Here is a 19,091-nt window from a genome sequence, read left to right as displayed (position 1 = left end):
ATGAGTGCTTGTGACTGAAACAGTGACATTTGACAGTACTGTTCACAGCCAGAAAAAGCTCAAGATTATGCTTGCGCCGGCATTAAGTTCAGCATGGAATTCAAGCACTCGTATGTCGCGTTCGAGACGTCATGGCGCTCTTTTATTGAGTATTAGCAATGAACATCAAGTTACCACGGATATGTTTATTATTTTCGGTTGTTATTATCATGTGCTTCTCATGACATTTTGCAGCAGTGGTCATATCTGTCCATCTATCTGCTTCTCTAAGTTTACGAACCCTGCAAACACGCAATTCGTTCACTACTAGCTCCACCTTGTGGTCGGAGCAATAAACTTGCATTTTGAACTTCACTAGCCTCCACTAGATGTCGCATGTTTTAAAAAGAACTTTGAAAAAACATTCAAAAATTGAAATAACTTTAACAAAAATATATAAAACGCTTTAAAAATAAGATGATAAGGAAAATTATAAGTCTTTTGAATATTTTATTTCTTTTTCAAACAATTTCGAAAATGATCCCTTCATCCACACTCAATTCTTCCATGTTTGATCGAAGTAGGCACATTTTGAGTCACAACCGTCATGGCGTCACTATTAAAAATTACACGCTCTTTGCGTTTTGTACGAAAATTTCACTGTAAACCTGAGGTAAGAGGTTGTGTGTTCACCACGCAACACCCCCATTTCACCCACAAAAATCTCATTATTTAGGACACCTACCCTTTGGATGCACCGAGACGGAACATGCCCAAAGTGAGCAAACCGGCAGAGTACGAACTGCTGCCCGGAATGTCGCCGAAAGTCTTCCGTGAGACGGAGTACGATAATGTAAGAAACAGTGACATCGACAGAAAGCTGTACCAGCAGCCAAAAAAAACTTATTCATTCTTTTTCTCTTCCCAGCAACTTGGCCCCATACCGATGACGGGCGATGCAGCGAAGAACTTCAGCTACAAAAATCCGGAATACTTCTCGTACCACAACTACTCGTTTTACGACATCGGGCGGGCGATTGGGTGTGCCTACCGTGTGCAGCCGAGCGCACTGCCCCACCGGGCCAAGCGGTTCCGGTTGCCATGGCAGAAGCAGCAGGCGGAGGAGGACTTGCTGTACGATGCCGCGATTCCGGTGACGCTCAGCTGTCTGTACTGCGAGATGGAGGAAAAGTCAGCTCCAAAGCAGGAGGAATTAAACAAAGCGGCGTCCTAGAGAAAAGCAGGTAAGAGGAGCGTCATGACACTCATGAAGCAGTTTGTGGTTTATTAATCAATCATATTCATATGTTACTCAACACAGGTTGCTTGCTGGTGGACGTTAATGAGTTCAATCTAACAAGATTTTGCCAAGAACAGAAGAAGGTCAGAAAACACTTGGTTGCGGTTGTTCTATTGTATTTGCTATCACAACTTGAAGCGTGCATGACACCGTTTTATGCGATGGGAACAGCTGACCACTAACCAAAATTACCCTCAATGGAATCATCTCTTTGTCGGCGACCCTTTCCGGAACAAGATCAGTAACAAGACCTAAACCGCATGATGTTTGCTGTCTCTTGAAAAATTTGCATAACGCACTCGTATTCCCACCCGGGAAAGTCCCACATTTTGGCTACAAGATAAATATTGCCATACCGTGTAGGTGGTGGTGGTGGCCATTGCGGGTGCTAAACAGCACCGAAGTGACGGAGGAAAAAGTGAAACCACTCTGGGTGGGGGGAGCAATTAACTACTCTATTTGCCAGGTAGGTAGGTGAGAATAATTGGAATCTAACAAAACGCTCGATTCATGGTGCTTTAGAATGGTGGTGCAGTGTACTGTCGGTACAATGGGGCACAGGTGACTCAGGTGTCATATGTTTTATGGAGGTCGAGGGACAAATGGTGATAAAACTTACGCGTTGGACTACGACTGGCTCAGACACAGGTGTAGGTGAAAACCGCAACCATTATTTTAATGACAATTTCCATTATTTTAATAGAAATTGTACGTTGCATGTTGGAGAGTACTTTTCGTTGGTTTTGTGTGTGAGTGTAAATTGTTTTATTTTACAATTATTCTGAATAATTTCCCTGTAATTAGACGTAACTTACCAAAAAGTACTTGCTCTTTGAAAATGAACGTTTACCGCTACGACACCTTCAAATGCATTTTCTCACCGTTTTTCCCTATCGTTTGCAGAGCATATCTGGAACACGCACCGGCACCGGCCGCGCCCTATCTATGTTGCCTATGCGCACGAAGGAAGACCTGCAATAAACTCTCGCATAACCGCTGATAAGAGCCGGGTTTTATTGTTGTGTGGCACCACCGCAAAAAGGAAAGGAAAAGCCCGAAAGTCGAACGTAAAATTCATCCAAAGTGGCAGGGCACATCAAACGGCGTCGTGCAAACATAATAAATGCGGCTCGGGGTGTTTTTTTTTTTGGTTTTTGGGACAACGGTATTGGTTGTGCATTCCGACGCATCATTCATTCATGTAGCGCAGGCATTAGGGGGGCCCCGGGCCCCCTGTGTGTGCTGCACCCGTTACGGCTGAATGCGAATCCAACCAACGCCCTCTTCGGTCGGCGGGGCCGGGCATGTTTAGAGGAACTATTTTAATGGAGGTGCACAAACATACAAAAAACCCTTTTAGAAGCGAAGCAAAAGAGGAGAAGGGTGAGCGGTGCATGTACGCGTCTTAGAAGAGCATTGTCTTTGGACGTTGTGCGCGCAAAAATGCACACATACACGTACTGTTCGGGGTTGTTAGTATGTGTCTCCCGGGGTTTGAGGAATGACTGAAACTAAGCTAAGAAGCGGTTGCCCTATCAAAAACTTAAAAACGCATACACAGACACCCATACGTGCAGCGATGAATGCAATTTGTGTGTGCGTGTGTGGTGGTGGTGGTGGGGGTACGGTTGGGTGGGAAAAAGCATCACCCGCTCGGTTCGGAAAACCCATTCGACGGTAGCCATTCGAACGGAGCGGTAGTAAGTCGGTAGCCTGTGCTGGGGATCTCGTCTCCGTGAAGTCGTGTGCGTCGTGTAAATGCAATCAGATTAAGAAAAGTTGTTGAAGCTTTTGGTTTCGTCTGTTAATCAGTTATTTATCAGTTTAATCAATTAAAAAATAAGGCCCTAAAACGGGCCCAATCAAACCGACTCTTGCGAAACAAGCTGGTTGGAAAGATTTGAACGGTGCGTGAGACGGCGAACAACACAGCATGGTGTTCGAGTGTGAGCAGCAGCAGCAGCAGCAAGACATCGTTTTTAATCAATTGGCACACATAGTTGGCGGGCAAAAAATTTGATTAATCGCGTTGCTAAGGGTGAAAGCTAGTAGTAGTACACTAGTTCCCGTGTGTTGTGTTGTGGAGAGCGAAAAATGTTGTTAAGTGAAAAGTGTTGTACCTGGGCGTGTGATGAATTGGGATGAGCCAGCGTGCGCAGACGAGACTGGCCAAAACGAACGACGCAAATTGTGTATGTGTGGTGCTACGTGAAGAATTAACAACAAGCAAAAAGATTTCTAGCAATTTGGTGTATAAGTTGTAAGCAAAAAAGAAGAAGCATGGTGAAGCCAGCGGCAAGAATAGTGATAAAGTTTCTAGAATTAGTAAGTTCTGTGATGTGTTTGTGTGTGTTTGTTTCTATTGTAATTTCCTCTCTCTTATCCATTTTTCCACCCCTCCTCTCCAGCTCGGTTGTGTGGCGTGCGTTATTACGAAGATTATCACCGACCATGAGTCACGGCGTGTGTTTGTGCGAAACCAGAAGCTATCGCGGTAAGACACTGCTGCCTGCAAGGGGTTTCTTACTGCACTTCCGCAGGGATGGAAGGTGTACGGTGTTGGTGACAACGTTTTTCCAATTGCAGTCAGGAGCAATTTGCATAACAATTAAAGTATTGGAACACAAAATGAAGCGCGTTGTGGTTGTTTGGGAAGGCAAACGGGGAGAGGGGAGTGGAAGACAAGCTAACCGAGAGCTACAGTAGCTAATAACTACAGTATTGGCACTAATGTAGAGCCAGTGAAGGGTCGTTAATGATGCCACTCAAGGACTAGTGGAGTTTGGCTGTGACTTTAGTAACATAATCCCGGAACAAAAGTAATATGTGAAAAGGAATAATAGAGTTTGTAGAGAAACATTAACAGTAAAACTTTAATTGGAAGTTTGAAAAATAGATTATTGAAGCATGTTAAACTAATTTATACTAAGACAAATCTAATCAATGTGTAGTAATATTTAATTATCTACATAACCAAATACATAAATACGTGATAAGGTCTTAACAAACTAAAACAATGACTCAAATAATTGCTTTAAAAAGTACTCAAAACGCTAGTTCTTGAAATCAATTATCGTGAAATCATTTTGGCTTTATTTCAGAATGATCAAAAAATAATTTAAAAAAGAACTAATAGAAATGAAAATGATGTTTGTTTATGATGATACGATAAACCAGTTAATACAGTAATAATGATTAGACCTTCATTACATTTGATTTGGCTTGACATAGAGCTTTCCTACTAATATCAAACCCAATAAAGATACTAAAACACCTGGCACCCGGATTTTCGCACGCGCCTCCATCGATTTAATGCAATAAACAGCGTTTCCTTCTCTTCTTTTCCCGGCACGCTCGGCCATTTTCCAGCGAATGGAGCCTGATACACAACATCACCTGGAGCAGCGGTGGAAATGCATTTACCAACATCGTCTACGGCGGATACACGATAGTCATCGCACTAATGTTAATTACAAGGTCAGAGAGCGCTACGGGAGAGCCCAAAACACGAACGAGAGGAGGAGCGGGTCAATAGCGGGGGTCCCCTTGGAAGTGTTTAAAAAGACCTTACCTGGCCATGGTTGTTTCCCTGCCGTTTCGGTTGCCATGGTTTGTTTTTTTTTGGTGGCGTAGTGGTGGCACAGTGCTGTTTGTCCATATTGTCCCCAGACTTATGGCGGAAGACAATTGGCGTGTTTTCGTGTGGGTTGCTGAACCCATGTGTGCATGGTCCCATGTGGGAAACCCTACGCGAGGCTGGCCGATCTGGCCAGAGATTCTCACAGCAGTACACAGCGTTGGTTTGGGGCGCGGAAAACATGTATCCCCCCGCGGGGTCACTTTTTGTCTCCTTCCACATCAAACAACGGAACGGCTTTGTTTTTCTTCCGATAGTTCTAAGCGCCTCCACTGTGACCTTCATCTTTTGCGCATGCGTGGCGTTCGAGTGGGGATATTGGGTCGAGGGGGGGGGGGTGGGTTATTTTTTCGCATGTTCGTCATCATATGGGCTTCATGCCCATTATTCAGAGCCTGCTTGGTTGACTTTTCATTACCATGGTGCGGTGTTGTGTGCGGCGCCCTCCCTCCCGTTGTGGTGACAAACTTTTAACTCCTCAGCCTCCAGACCCTAAACCCCAGCGGCTAGGTCAGAGTCGAACCATTGACAAGTGCACTGTGTCTTGCGCAATGAGGGGATAGGGTGGGGGGACGGCACTAGAGGCACTGGGGTAATTTTAGCATAATTCACATGTTCCTGCCCGCTGCTCCGAACAATGGCACTGCTCTGTGTGGTATGGTGCGACGAATGTGATATCATTCAGCTTCAACTTCACGTACGCTCCGTTAAAAAAGCGACACAAACGCACTCAGTGTCTCGAAGCTGATCTTGCAGACAAATGGTCTAATCTGCTTCTACAGTTGTATGTGGCCATATGCTTGAGCGGATCATTTCATATCATTTCAGATGCGTCGATGCCAAATCACGTCCGACGTTGTTTGAGAAGATCGTCCTATCGCTCGGGACGCTATTGTTTTTCGCTGCTGGTAAGTGTTATTGCTTCGGGCGAGAAAACGAGAAACAATGGATTTTTGTTTAAAAACGTGTACTGCCTTTTCCTCTCTCTCTCTAATACTCACACAGGTGGGCTGGTGTTTGCCTCGATCGATCAAGTCCATCCGGATCTGCACGACAATGCGATCATACTCGGCTGCCTGTCCTTCTTCGTGGCGATCCTGTTCGTTATCGATCTGGCCGATCCGCTCGCCCGGATGACGGCGCACATGACGCAGACTGAGGCGTCGGCGACCGCGCACGATACACCCGACGCCCGGGCAGCAACGCTGAAGAAAGATGTCTCCACCGACACGACGGAGCCGACGGTGTTTGTTGTGTCCAAGCCGGAGCAGCTCAACAGTCACCATCAGCATCAGCATCCACCATCGCAGCAGCATAATCATCACCATCACGATCATCAAGCGCCGCATGAGTATCGCGAGGATTCACCACTCAACCGAAGCGCCGAATCCATCGTCGAGCGGAAGGTGTACCCGTCGGCTCAGGTGCCCGTGTTTGCCCACGTCCGTGCGCCCGAAGAAAGCCGTCGAATTGCGGGGAAAGAAATACAGTACCTTCCGCGGAACGATTTTCGCGATCGGCGGAACTATCGCGATGCAGGACCGGCGAGCTACGCGACGAACCGTCCGCCAACGAACCAACCGAACGGGCATCCGGCGCGTCACCACTCGACTGGTGCGTACCATGACAATGATTCTTTCGTGGAGGACATACAACCGTCCCGCCGGAGCACCTACGTCCCGGCCGACAAGTTTGACCAGGAAGCGATGCAGATGAGCAGTGCACCAACGCCAGCGAACAACCACTATCGTACGAGACCGCCACCGCCTGCGAAACCGCTCAACATCATCCGAACACACTTTGGTTCGAATCACAGCTCGCCAACCGGATCACAGCACAGTGCCGAATGTAGATGTTCGCAGCGCAGCACCAGCACGAGGAAGCTGGACGACTCGGGGCGCGATGAGTTCGATTCGGCGTCTCCCATTCGGCCCGGGTTTGTCGCTAATGCGGCCAAAAAGTGGGACGATCGGGCACGCAGCAAAAGTCAACCGATTGTTGGATTGAACACGATGGTGTGACGAGGCGAATGGAATTAAATAGATAAGTTCTCTTTAGCTGTAGAAAACTCTTCAAAACAGAGCCATTTCCCTCTCTCTACATTTTACATTCTAATTTCGCAGGATAGAGAAATAAAGGCCAACAAGCGGAGAGAGTGTTTAGTTTGATTTCCGAATCGTTTTTACGCTTTTTATTCCACTGAACATGTTCTGCGCTACTTTCAACTATGTGCTCTCCTAGATGATTTTCTTGTGCGTTTGGAGGAGTATGGTGATAATGGGTGCCTATCGATGCGTTCTGCTCTCTCTCTCTCTCTCTCTCTCTACGGGAATCATATGCACGATGCTTTGCTAACGATGGTGTGCGAGGCTGGCTCTCTATGTAACGCGTTATAAAATTTTCTTCAAACTCAACAGAGATATTTAACGACAGGGAAGCATAGAAACAACACGAGTAATTTCTCTTCGAACGGAGTAGAAAGATCGCCGATATTCGTTCCTGCAGCCGTGGGCGTGTTCCTTTTCCTAATAACGGTGGCGTAAAAAGAGAGACTAGGTCCTGAAGTTGGTTGGCACACTACTACATAGCCAGGCATTGATGGGGGCGCGTTGTGTTAGACACGGTTGTGTAAGCATTCGGTTGCGAGGCGCTCCCCACGGTTCTTCTTTACATCCTAGCACGGTCCACAGGGTATGCAGCCATCACTGCAAGGGTCGCCTGTGTGGAGAGATAAGAGAAAATCATTAATTCAACATTTTAGGTGGTAAAAAAAAGGTATTGTTCGATTGATCTCACCAATTTTGATAACAAAATGGAGTTTATTTCACCCTTCAAAGGCATCGCCCCCTAACAAGGACAACAAAACCGCTCCACATTGTAGCAGTGAGCTTTGCACGGTGCCCGGTAACGACAGGGCGCCGGTGGACGCCAGATCGTGTACCGGGGCGGACAGTACCAATTGGTTTTGGCCATCTTCGGCCGAGGCGTAGGCTGCCGTACAGCCGACCGGATGCGCTTCAGCGGATCTAAGGTGTTGTGATGATGTGAAGATCAATCAATCGAACAAAACCAGCTGTACGGAGGGTTCACGTTCACGCTGCTAGATGGTAGCTACTTACAGTAAGGTACGCTGCAGGAAGGATCACACACCGGAGGATAGCTAGGATCGCACACCGGACCGCATGCAGGTGCGCAGCACGGGTCACAAGGTCCGCAGGGTCCACACGGGCCGCAAGGTCCACAAGGTCCACAAGGTACACAAGGTCCACACGGGTCACACGGACCACAAGGTCCACAAGGTCCACACGGGTCACATGGTCCGCAAGGTCCGCAAGGTCCACAACAGGTCGGATCGATTGGGCAAGGATTGCATCCGCCACCACCGCAGGGCAGGCAGCAGTTCTTCGATGGACGCACCGGGTTGCTTTTCTTGCCCATCGTCACGAACCGGTAGCGTCGGGCCCACTGCGATGGACAGCAGGAAGCTTCCGGTTTCGTCAGACAGCATGGTTTTGCCTGGAACGAAAGTAGTACGATATTCAAATTAGAGGTTTTGAATGTAAAACTCTTCACTCAACCGCTTTACCTGACACTCCGAACGTGGGCAGTCATGCTGGAGACCATTGCGCTTAAGACACTCGCAGTTGGAGATGAGAATTCCGCCTCGGAGCTCGCGACTCTTGCATGGTTTAGGTGCCTGCGTGTGAAGAAAAAAGAAGGAAAGATTAATACCCGATTGAACTGTTGTGCAGGGACTCTACATGAGAGACACCATGAGTAGGCAAGACACAAGGGTGGAATGGCGTTCACGTTTAAAAAATTCAAACAATTCCTTGGAATTGGAAATCAAAATCTAACACGATCTGTCATAATCACGCGGTCATACCACCATTCGTACACCTTTGTATACTTACCCATCAACGGAGGTGATGCGCGCTGTTCCTGTTCTTTCCCTGCTCCTAGCACCGTTTCGGAGCGCAGATTGGGCCCACGCTCGGCGGACAGCACCCATTGTTGTAGAACGTGGTTCCTGCCGGCACGCAGCAGTAGTCGCGGGCCGGTGGCACCTGCACCACCTGCGGCTTCGGCTGACACACCAGCGTGGTGCAGATCTCCTTCGGCTCCACGATGACGCGCGGCGTGCAGACCACCTTCGGGTCGGGCACGATGCGCTTGTAGTAGATGATCTTGGGCTCCGGCACGGTGCGCCGCTTGTAGATGACGCACGGCTCGCAGATAGTTCGCGGCTGGTAGATCAGCTTCGGCTCGACGATGGCTCGCGTCTGCGGCACCACGTGCCTGTCGATCACGGTGCGCGACGTGTTGATCACCTTCTTCTGCGCCACTAGCCGGGGCGGTTGCTGCACCGTAATGAACCGCGGTCCGCAGCGTTGCGGGGGACAGATGGTGGGACACTGGGGCATGCAGTTAAGGTCGTGGGCCGTGCGGCAGGTCGGCTCGCAAGGATCGCACGGTCCACAGGGACCGCAGGGTGCACAGGGACCACAGGGACCGCACGGTCCACAAGGTCCGCACGGGCCACAGGGATCACAGGGTCCACAGGGACCGCATGGACCGCACGGTCCGCAAGGATCACACGGTCCACACGGTCCGCAAGGTCCACAAGGTCCGCACGGTCCTACGGGACCCTAAAAATGCCGAGGGGGGCAATCAGGATGGGAAGAAGGACGGTGCAAAAAGATACAAAACAAAAGAACGGTGCAAATTGTAATGCAACAAAATCAAATGCAAGACACAGTTGCGTGTGTGTGTATGTGTTTGTGTACAAGATGAGTATGAGTGGGAAGGAACAAAATAGCATACCCCATCCAATTCCCCACTCCTTCTCTCTGTTAGCGTAGCGCTGGGGCCACTCTTTTTAAAAGATTCTTCGCCCGCACCGGTCGTACATTTCCTCGTACCGAATATCCGGAATATTCGGTTCCTTGCGGCGCAGATTCCAGGAGTAGTGTACCGTGTCGGTACCGTCGCACACGATCAATGGACGCTTCCACCAACACAGATAGGAGGGGGATCGGGGGGTCGACTGTTTGGTATTTGAAGGGAAGAGGAGGTGTCCCAGTGAAAAAAAAACGTAAGAAAAACGAACCTATAACACGCAAACTCTCGCTCTGTCAGGGGTGGTGATCTAAAAATGGGGGTCAGAGGATACTACGATGTTTCTTCACTGTGGCGTGTTACAACTACGCCGCGAAGACTGTTTACTGATGTCCTTTATATACCTATTTGCGCAATGTTCCTATTATTTGATGTACCTAAATTGAGTGTGTAGGGGATTTAGTTCTAAACACAACTAAGAGACAACCTAAACACACATTCGAGTGGAGAAAATCAAACTATTCTCGTCCTGTCCACTAGGGTATCTCTGATTGATCTGTACGGCGAATGGCACTGTTTTCACACTGCTGTGGAAACATGCTTCTCAGAACGACCAGACTCTACGATTTGGATCACAGTTATGAGCTTCAACAAATCTTGGATTTGAATAATATAATCTTGTACCATAACACTGAACATATCCGGCTGTAAAATGGAATGTACTTTAAATGGATTTTTGATATTGGGGGGTTTGATCTATACATTACAGGTGCTCTTGTGTGAGTTGTATTGTACACACGGGCGCGGATCCCACACACTCACAGACATGATACACTAAACACACAATGATTTCAATCAAAGATATCTCTGCTCCTACTTTGCTATGTCTGCTGCTTCTTCTAGACTTACAACGAACTGAAACATCCTTCAAACAAACAGATAGGGTTATTAGCACAACACTCCAATATCTTTGCATTTGCTCGAAATCATTCTTGAACTTATACGTCATTCGTGAACATCGAAGGCACACGAAGCTCCTATCCATGGCCTACTACACTGTGCGCTGCTATGGGAAAGTTTTGCTCGTTCGAGGCCAAGTCCCCAACAACCCCTTCTAGCCTGTGTGTCCTAACGTTATAGGAGCCTACTGCTCCCCGTGCTATCGAAGGTTTACGAACTTTTACTCCTCTTTCTTCCCTCTCTCCCTGACATACACTCCCTAATTCTGTAACTTTCCGCCCCTCTCCTACCATCGGAATGTGATTGGCCTTCCGGTTGGTTGCCATTGTTTTTGCTCATCATCGAAATAACGAGGATTCACGCAAAAAAAAACGAAAAGAACAGGACAGGCGGGGAAGTTTATCGCCCATTGGAAGGCTTGGCGGCATTGATCCAAATTCAAATACTATTTCAAACACGCTGTCGTGTGTTGCCTTGTAGCGCGACAGAGCGCGCGCCATGTTGGGGGCTCGCAAAATAGTATCGATTTGTAGCACACACACGTGTAGCAAACACCCATTTGCTAACGACTCTATCGTAGTACACATTGTGCGAGCAGTGTTTTAATGTCCCAAAGCCAATCAAGTTTGAGGGAGAACTACGGATCCGGTAGACAGATGCGTCTACGACCGCGTCTCCCCTTTAAGGACCTTGCAGTGAGTAAGGACATGGGACAGGGAGAGAGCAAGTAGTAACAAACGTAATGCAACTAAGCGGGCAATAGTCACACCTTTGTTGAGGCTGAGCGTTGGTACCAAAATCAACTAGAGCCTACTAAGATCCTACACCCAACGACACGATGAAAAGCAAAAGAAAGATGGCGGTGCCAAGGATGGAAGCGAATGGGACACGCGAATTAACCAAAACCAATAAAAAAGAACCCTTAATAGTGATGGCGCAGGCAAAGGTAACAGAAATGGTAACGGTGCTTGGTGCAACAGGACAGGGTACAGCGGTCACATTTGTGGCAGGAAGAGCAGTGATGTCTTACGCAAGGATAGCAGGAGTAGCAGGGATCGCAGGGACCACAGCACGGATCGCACATTTTCGGTTTTTTTTTGTATTGATTGATTCTTCGAGAAATCACTGCACGCGGGACAAGAATGAAAGAATGGGGAGGAAATGAAGGAATCAGAACTTGGGCTCAACTACACTTAAAGCGAAGTATATCAATGGCAGCAAAGACCACAAATTCCAACGACAGAACTAGGTCAAGGCTGCACAATCCGTAACGGAGGGAGCACTGGGCACTAATAAATCCACTCGTTTAATACGTACAACAGTAGTGGCGCAGCAGCTGGATTGCTTCTAACTTCAAGCTTCAAGAGCGTTCTGGTCTTCTTGCTTTCACAAGTCCGGCGCAGGTGGTAATGCTTCAGTGGTTCTTCTAGTTGTAAAATTTCTTCCAAAAGATAGCTTCTAGCTTTAAAACACTTTGAAATTTCGACACTGATGTTTTTTTTTCTAATAAAATTTTCTTCCCTTTAGGAGACCTTTCCGTTCGAAGGCAAAACGAATAATGAACCTCTGGATGAGCTCGCGCTCATAAGGTACTTTTCTGCTGCAGGCTGTTATTTTCCGTTGCTATAGAAATTCGCAACGTGCACTGCGAATGTTGGCGTGGAACCTACGTACCCACGGCTGCTACGATTGTGCGTTTCAATTTCCTTGCACGATGGATGGGGCGTTTTGCACAGTGGTAAGGATGGACGTGTTTATAGAAAATATGATTTAATTGAATTAAAGTATTGTTTGTGAATAAAATGAAGCAACCGAAAGTTTGGTTTTAATTCCAAAGAAAATCAAAGATCTCATAGACGGTAAGACGTAAACGAAAATTATCCAATTCGTTTGGTGCAACTTCTTCAGTTTCTGGCAGTTTTTTTCAAATTTGTGGAACAGTGGTATGTTTTTTGATGACTCGCAACTCATGGCGTACTGGGCCATCGTGGAGTTGCATTTTTAATTGTGTATGATGACCGTTTTACTTTCAACTAAAGTTATCATCAGTGGAAAAAAACTAGGACTTCTGTTACCTATGTACAGTTCGAAAATTGAACATTGAACTTTTGTGTACAGGTGTATCGTAAAAACCCCCTTCCATCTTCTTCAACTGAACAGATCAGTTGCCTCAGCTCATCGAAAAGGAGAAATGATTACGTAGAATAAATGGGTTTCTACACTTGCCATAAATCAAGCATAACTAATAACAAAATGATACTGATTAACACTCACTAACTTACCTCAATATACTATTTTCAGGTTATAAAAGGCAAGAGCTACCAACGGATATCGTTCAAATGGTTCTTCTACCGATTTTGTGCGTCATCTGGCAAAGAAAAGTCGAATCCACCACTGTGCGATGTTTTGTTGAGCGCCCTCTAGTGTGCAGTAGTGCAATTAGTATTTGCGATGAAATTGGGGGCAGCATTTTGAGCACAACTGCATTTTGGTGCATCTCCACAGCGCAACATCGTCTAGGTTTGCTGCAGTTATCGCCACAAAAAGATATTATTTCTTCTATTAACTATTCATTTGGTTCATTCATTCATTTGGTTCGTTTAAAGATTGTACCTGGTGTTAATTTCATGTGCATCGTCGAAGAAGTTCTTATTCAGAGGGTTGTGGAGATTTTGGCAGTGGCACTATACCCAGTTTTCCAACATCATGCAATTCACACTGAAACAATTCTAATTATTTGTATAATTCAAGAACTCACCTACAAATCGGAATCTATTTCGAGCTGATAACAGCATCACCCTAAATCTGGGAATTGAAATAAAACATATGAATAATTATTGCATAAGGGCTCATGGATTATAGAAACATTTGCAATATTAACAGGCGAAGAAGCACAGCATCAATAGCACGACACATAGTGTAGTACCATTACCTAACGAACATTAAAATATCTGCATAATTCCTACCTAAAATTTATCCATCCCAACCATCACACATAACGCACAGGAATTGCAGTCATTCGCTAGCCTTAGTAAAACAAATAAACCATCAAAACACAATGGCATGATAAGCTCGTCGGCAATGTTAATACATTTGCGGTGTAACTAGCTTTGACAGAGTACCAGAAATAACATAAATGATAATCGTACCATAGTTTTACAAACAATAGTCCAATAGTTTGTCGGTGCTTCTGGATAGCCACCGCAATAGACATGAAATATATTAAAAGCCTTGTCACCTAACACATTTGTAGAGCCATTTTTCCATCCCGAGCATTAACTGCTTCCATATCTCCTTCTCCCCTGTTCGTTTGTTGTGAAAGAGAACAGATTGAATAAATAATGCATTTGGAAACGGCTTAACCACGGGAATTGGGAGGTCTGCTTTAGTACCGTACGGGCAACATCTCACCTCACCGCACCGGCTCGTCTCTAGAGCGATTACTTCATCATTACTGAGTCTCTCGCTGCATCCCTGCGGCCGTGTGCTCTGCTCTAATTCCCGCTACCAACTGTTTTCTTCGCCCTACCTTATCACACTAATTTACAAACCTAACTTTTCCACATTTGCATGTTTTGAATGCAAGCAGCAGCAGCACGCGGGATCGTTACAATTGCTTCCCACTTTTTCCATTTTAAACCGACCTGAGTTATGCTGTCCTACCTCTCCCCTCCTGCCCCATGGAATAGGGGGGGGGGGGGGGGGAAGGTTTGTGGGTCGATGAGCTACTACTATGCATTGTTTGCACTTTGCACTCTCCTCTCCTTCTTCGCGTGCCCAAAGAACCCTCTAGCCCTTGGCAGCGGTGGCAAAGTAAGACACGAGCGGCACACAACAAAGTTGCGTAAAGTGGAAACAAATTCATCCTCAATTGTCACTGCGCTGTAGTTTGTAGGAGCTACGGCAGAGCGGAAAAATCCTGAATCATACGCCGGACACCGTTTTGCTTACATCAGGGGGATGGAAACAACAAACAACCCTTTTACAAAAAAAAGGGATACCGCCCGGGTCGTGTGTCCCATTAAAAGGTAACAAATGCGAACGAGCTGGGTGGGATTGGATGCTAATTTTTGTCTCCTTTGTCTTGTCCCCATTATGACATCACCGGGCTACCGGTGTTGAGTTTACGTGGCGACATCAACTCCGGTCACCTAAAGCTCTCCCATCTCCGGTCGGATCTTTTTTTTTTTTGGGTGAAATAAATGGATGCAATTTAAAGTTTTGAAAGTATTGATTTTTTGCGAGCTTTTAATTTGATTAAAATGCTACCGACTGTATGATGAATTAAATGAGTTTGAATGAATCATAAATTATAAAATGGTGCAATTTAAGCGACACAAAGGTTTTCCAGATAGAAAGATGAAAATATTTTAGTAAAGTAGCAAACTTTCAAAGTTAATTTAAATACAATCACCCTTTGGATTTGGCCAGCAAGCCATCTGGTTGCTTTTCCTCACCCACTGTGTGATATCCCCGGTCCGCTTCCCCCCGCAATGCAAGCGGTCACGTTCATATCGGTGTTACGTTAAATACACTTTTATGCATATACACAACAAGCTCCATCTCATTAGCAAATATTTCACCTTTATGCATCCCGGCGCGGGGTAAGAGACCCTCCCAACGGGACACCTCCGGAAAAGCCGCGGCTCAGGGGGCGAACACAGAGAGCCGGTGAGCCACGGCGAAGCACAAAGAAAATATGGTAACTAACAACCTTTTTCCACTTTCCACTTGGCGCATCTTAATAGCTCTCGAACCGTTGCTACCGCGTATGAAACGTATGCCTCCCAAGGCACACATCCCACCGCCCGCATTCAGCCCAGAAGAACTATGTCAATTAATTAGCAAACCACGGGGAATAATTCACGATTGAAAATGGACTCATTCCGTGCGCGTGTATGTGTGGCGGGGGCAAGGGTTACATACTTCCACCCCTCCGCAGTGCATAGGTGATGATGAGATAGTGTGACGGAGGACCGTCGACTTTTGCCTTCGCAGGCGTCGCGTCAAAGAGGCTGCACGTTGGCTCAGGACAGGGGGAGGCGAAAGCACCCACTCATACTTATATATCTCTTCATTTGTTTTGCACCGTTATTATGATCGCCTTCCTGTTTCGTGGCCGTTTTGTTTTGCCGTCGCTCTTTTCTGTTCCTTCTCTCGAGCCACCACCGCCATGTGTGGATACAAACGTTGCCTTTGTTTTATCGGTGCTGCGCGCTCTTCGCGTACCGTTTTCGTGGTGGCGGCGGTGAGGTTGCTGCCTGCTGCTGCTTCTCCGCTGTATGCCTTTCAACGGCCATCACACCCTCGACCCAGGTTGCAGCATGTTATTCGAGCATACGCTATGTTTTTGTCTGGACGGAGAGTTGCTGCTTCGGCGTTATGCTAACATCTTCCGTACCGCGACGTTCCCCCTTTTGCCAGCGTTCGTTATCACCGGGCGTTGTTTCGCTGTGGTTCGCTTTCGTGGTACCTAAGGCAGCGAATCTCGGCGAGGAAGTACTGCAAAAAAAAAAATCGGATAAAAATATGGATGATTATATATTTGATTGAAATGGAATTTGTTTGTGTTTTGTGGCTTGTTTCGCAGCCGCTAATCGGTGTGTTTTGTTACACAGCTAGGGCCCGATGCGCTACTGCTTCATGGTGCATTTGTTTGTTTTTACACGTTTTTATGTAATATGCTTTATCGATTTAATTCGACGCCAGATAATTGAAGTGATTAAGTTTTTTTATGTGTAAGTACATGTACGGCTTTTCTGATAAAACTCTTCTATACAATGCTAAGCGTTAAATGATTCTTAATAGCTTATATACGCACGAGATAACATCATCTTAAAACATCTACCTCATATAAACCTTAATCCTGTGTTACATCAAGGAAAGGATTACAACCACAGCAGCAGCTGATCAGACGTCTTTTAGGTTAAATCAGATTTCTTTGTTAATTGAAAGAGGTAGCTTAATGAGCGATTACTAAAAAAACTGAACAACCCCATGAACACAACCAATACTATTCCTCTTGCATTTCATGTGTTCGGTATGTTTTGTGTGTTTTGCCTCTACTTTTTTCGCCGTTAATCTTCACCTGTACCGGCGTCCGGCTCGTTTTGCTTGTTTTTTCGCTTACACGTTACAAACTTCCTGCACCCATCATTATGCACTATCTCTATCCGTCCGTCTGCGTGTTTGTGTTTTGTGAGCGTATGTTTTTCTTTTCGTTGATTGAACGGTTGAACTACTTCCTCCTGTTGTGGGGTGGTCTCGCGCTTTCGCACCTTTTACATTTAACATTTTCGTGCGCGCCACCGCGGGCAATGTTTTCCTCCGACTCTGGTGGTGACCTGGAACTTTTCTGAACAACGCGAGTTGAGCTTAGATTAACCTCTCCCCCATGGCCTCCTCCTTTTGGTAGCAACAGCAGTCTGTTTGGACGGCCGGAGAGTGCATCAAATAGCATTACTCAATCACTTTTGTTTAATTGCGGTACTCTCGCACGGCCGCGCTGTACTCTAAAGTCGTCCAAACTGTCGGGCCTCCCCCCACCGACTCGTCGCAGTTTAGCCTGAGCTGTCCCGGTGCGGTGCCGAAATCGGACAGCGGCCGAATGGCGGCGTTTTGATCGAGTCCATCAACAAGGAAATGATGCAACATTGAGGTGTCCGCGGAACCACGCGGTGACCCAGTGGCCCAGGCGATGCTGCCAACCTCCATGGACTGCTGCTACTAGGGGGAAATGGCGGGAAGAAATGGTATCACAAGTGCGCGTAACGTGCAACTTAAAATCTTTAACTGCAACCGTGCGCCCATGTTCCACGCGTAACGCGTTCGCGTGCAGCTCTGCAATCCCAAAATTGCCACCTACCTGGTTGGCAGAGCGTCGTGTGTGTGTGTGTGCAATTCTGCGGAAATTGGTGTACCGTGGGGTAGGGTGGTACTGATGATGATTGTGGAACATATTAGATTATGAGTCGTCGAAATGATCGGCCTGCTCGTGTGGAGTACCTACCGCGGTGGAATGCTAGTGGTCGGCGCAAGTGTGATGCGCAAAATTCATCTCTTCGCCGTCGAGAGCACGCTCAATTACACTTTCAGCTGTGTTTTGGATATGGAACTCTCTTGTACGATGCATATTTTTCGCAATTTGTACAGAAAATACAATAGAGTGAGACAATTTGCACAATTTCTTGATGTTTACTTTTAGTTGACAACGTCGTCACGTTGACAGTTGGTGGAATCAAGAGTTTTTTCACCGGGCAAATCTATTTGACAATTTTATTGCAACTCAGTTTTTGTGCAAACATTTTTGAAGAGTGTTCTTCAAGTGGCTCTAAAAACATTTTATTGTGGAATTTGAGGGAAAAATAGTGGTGACGAATGTGTTGCTTCGTCTTGTACGTGAATAAATCAACCAGAGCACCATAAGTAAGACGTTTTGTTTACGTAAAGTGATGTAAGCATGTCTCAGCATTGGAGCCGGAAAGACTGGAACATTACTCGGCCCTATAGGGTGTCGTCGTAGACCTTGTTCGAGGAACAATTTGGCATCGTATTTCGGCGCCAAGTCTGAAGGGAACTTTCGAGAATTAATTCTTGATTTGTGCTGAACCCACTGCTTTGTATAAACAGAACTCTTGATACGTCTAAGAGAGCTATTCCTCAGTCCAGCAACAGCTGGAACTCGTCTAGAATATGCAGAAATTGTTCGGTATTACGTCAATGGCAGATGGCGATGCCAGATTGTATCTGGAAATTAACGATAATGTTATCAAGAATGAACAAATGGTGCTGGGAAAGAATCGCAGAACACATCCGACTAGCAACTGAAATTAAACAAAGAGAGATGAAGCATAAGAACAGTTAGATAAGCGCATTATTTCTAGCCACTTTGCACAACACTGCTTAACGCGATGCATCTCTGGTTAATCGGTCCTAATCCATAATGAACGCGTATCAAAGATTTCCGCCATGCCAAAATGCCGACGGATTGGATGAGTCGATCTACTTAGTGCTATAACAGAGCACACAGCCGGCCTCCGAAACTCTGAGGGATGTTGGGGATGATTAGGCTTGCGCAAAGCAGCAATCTCTTCGGGGTGGGAACGAAAAATTGCCAACTACATGTTACTTCATCTGCTTCATGTACCAGAGGCAGCTGTCGAGCTGTCCAAATACCGCGACGTACGGCAGCTCTGTTGCGCATGAGTATCTCGATGTGCAGCCCGGTGGTACAATCGGGTTGATTGTTTGGAAGTGTGATTTGCACCCCTATCTGAGCGGTTCGATCGAGCCTCGGGGCCTCGTTATCGAACGTGTTCGGCCCACGATCAGCTTATCAGCGCGGCAGCGTGATTTTTCCGATTGCAGCGAACAGCA

At 46.5% G+C, this 19,091-nt stretch overlaps 3 protein-coding genes across 3 annotated transcripts; 1 reads left to right on the top strand and 2 right to left on the bottom strand.

Annotated features, from left to right (window-relative positions):
* Positions 1-1,303: 1,303 nt before the first annotated feature.
* On the top strand, positions 1,304-7,354 carry LOC121599214 (bromodomain-containing protein 4B). The gene is made up of 6 exons (XM_041926843.1): positions 1,304-1,745; positions 2,183-3,604; positions 3,688-3,773; positions 4,649-4,756; positions 5,745-5,824; positions 5,922-7,354. The coding sequence occupies exons 2-6, from the start codon at positions 3,560-3,562 to the stop codon at positions 6,935-6,937; spliced, it is 1,335 nt and encodes a 444-aa protein (XP_041782777.1). The 5' UTR covers positions 1,304-1,745; positions 2,183-3,559; the 3' UTR covers positions 6,938-7,354.
* Positions 7,075-12,286, bottom strand: LOC121598987 (keratin-associated protein 16-1-like). The gene is made up of 7 exons (XM_041926389.1): positions 12,033-12,286; positions 11,746-11,840; positions 8,879-9,565; positions 8,503-8,613; positions 8,036-8,432; positions 7,713-7,942; positions 7,075-7,634 (listed from the first exon to the last, which is right to left on the bottom strand). The coding sequence occupies exons 2-6, from the start codon at positions 11,797-11,799 to the stop codon at positions 7,764-7,766; spliced, it is 1,428 nt and encodes a 475-aa protein (XP_041782323.1). The 5' UTR covers positions 11,800-11,840; positions 12,033-12,286; the 3' UTR covers positions 7,075-7,634; positions 7,713-7,763.
* A 2,579-nt stretch (positions 12,287-14,865) lies between these two features.
* On the bottom strand, positions 14,866-17,387 carry LOC121599215. The gene is made up of 2 exons (XM_041926846.1): positions 16,994-17,387; positions 14,866-16,217 (listed from the first exon to the last, which is right to left on the bottom strand). The coding sequence occupies exons 1-2, from the start codon at positions 17,173-17,175 to the stop codon at positions 16,058-16,060; spliced, it is 342 nt and encodes a 113-aa protein (XP_041782780.1). The 5' UTR covers positions 17,176-17,387; the 3' UTR covers positions 14,866-16,057.
* Between the last annotated feature and the right edge of the window lie 1,704 nt (positions 17,388-19,091).

The sequence above is a fragment of the Anopheles merus genome, chromosome 3L, assembly GCF_017562075.2.
Source record: "Anopheles merus strain MAF chromosome 3L, AmerM5.1, whole genome shotgun sequence".
NCBI lineage: Eukaryota > Metazoa > Arthropoda > Insecta > Diptera > Culicidae > Anopheles > Anopheles merus.
The sequence above is the reverse complement of the archived record's forward strand: the minus strand, read 5'-3'. Positions and strand labels throughout refer to the sequence as shown.

What these genes read in the sequence shown, in the direction of transcription:
- LOC121599214 (XM_041926843.1), top strand. Translation starts at nt 3,560, where the DNA reads ATGGTGAAGCCAGCGGCAAGAATAGTGATAAAGTTTCTAGAATTA. An exon ending in TGATAAAGTTTCTAGAATTA is followed by an intron (nt 3,605 to 3,687) that starts GTAAGTTCTGTG and finishes CCTCCTCTCCAG; the next exon opens with CTCGGTTGTGTGGCGTGCGT. An exon ending in GCACTAATGTTAATTACAAG is followed by an intron (nt 4,757 to 5,744) that starts GTCAGAGAGCGC and finishes ATATCATTTCAG; the next exon opens with ATGCGTCGATGCCAAATCAC.
- LOC121598987 (XM_041926389.1), bottom strand. Translation starts at nt 11,799, where the DNA reads ATGTGCGATCCGTGCTGTGGTCCCTGCGATCCCTGCTACTCCTGCTAT. An exon ending in GCCCACGTTCGGAGTGTCAG is followed by an intron (nt 8,433 to 8,502) that starts GTAAAGCGGTTG and finishes CTTTCGTTCCAG; the next exon opens with GCAAAACCATGCTGTCTGAC. An exon ending in TTCCTGCAGCGTACCTTACT is followed by an intron (nt 7,943 to 8,035) that starts GTAAGTAGCTAC and finishes ACAACACCTTAG; the next exon opens with ATCCGCTGAAGCGCATCCGG.
- LOC121599215 (XM_041926846.1), bottom strand. Translation starts at nt 17,175, where the DNA reads ATGCTATTTGATGCACTCTCCGGCCGTCCAAACAGACTGCTGTTGCTA. An exon ending in GAAAATGTTAAATGTAAAAG is followed by an intron (nt 16,218 to 16,993) that starts GTGCGAAAGCGC and finishes TTTTTTTTGCAG; the next exon opens with TACTTCCTCGCCGAGATTCG.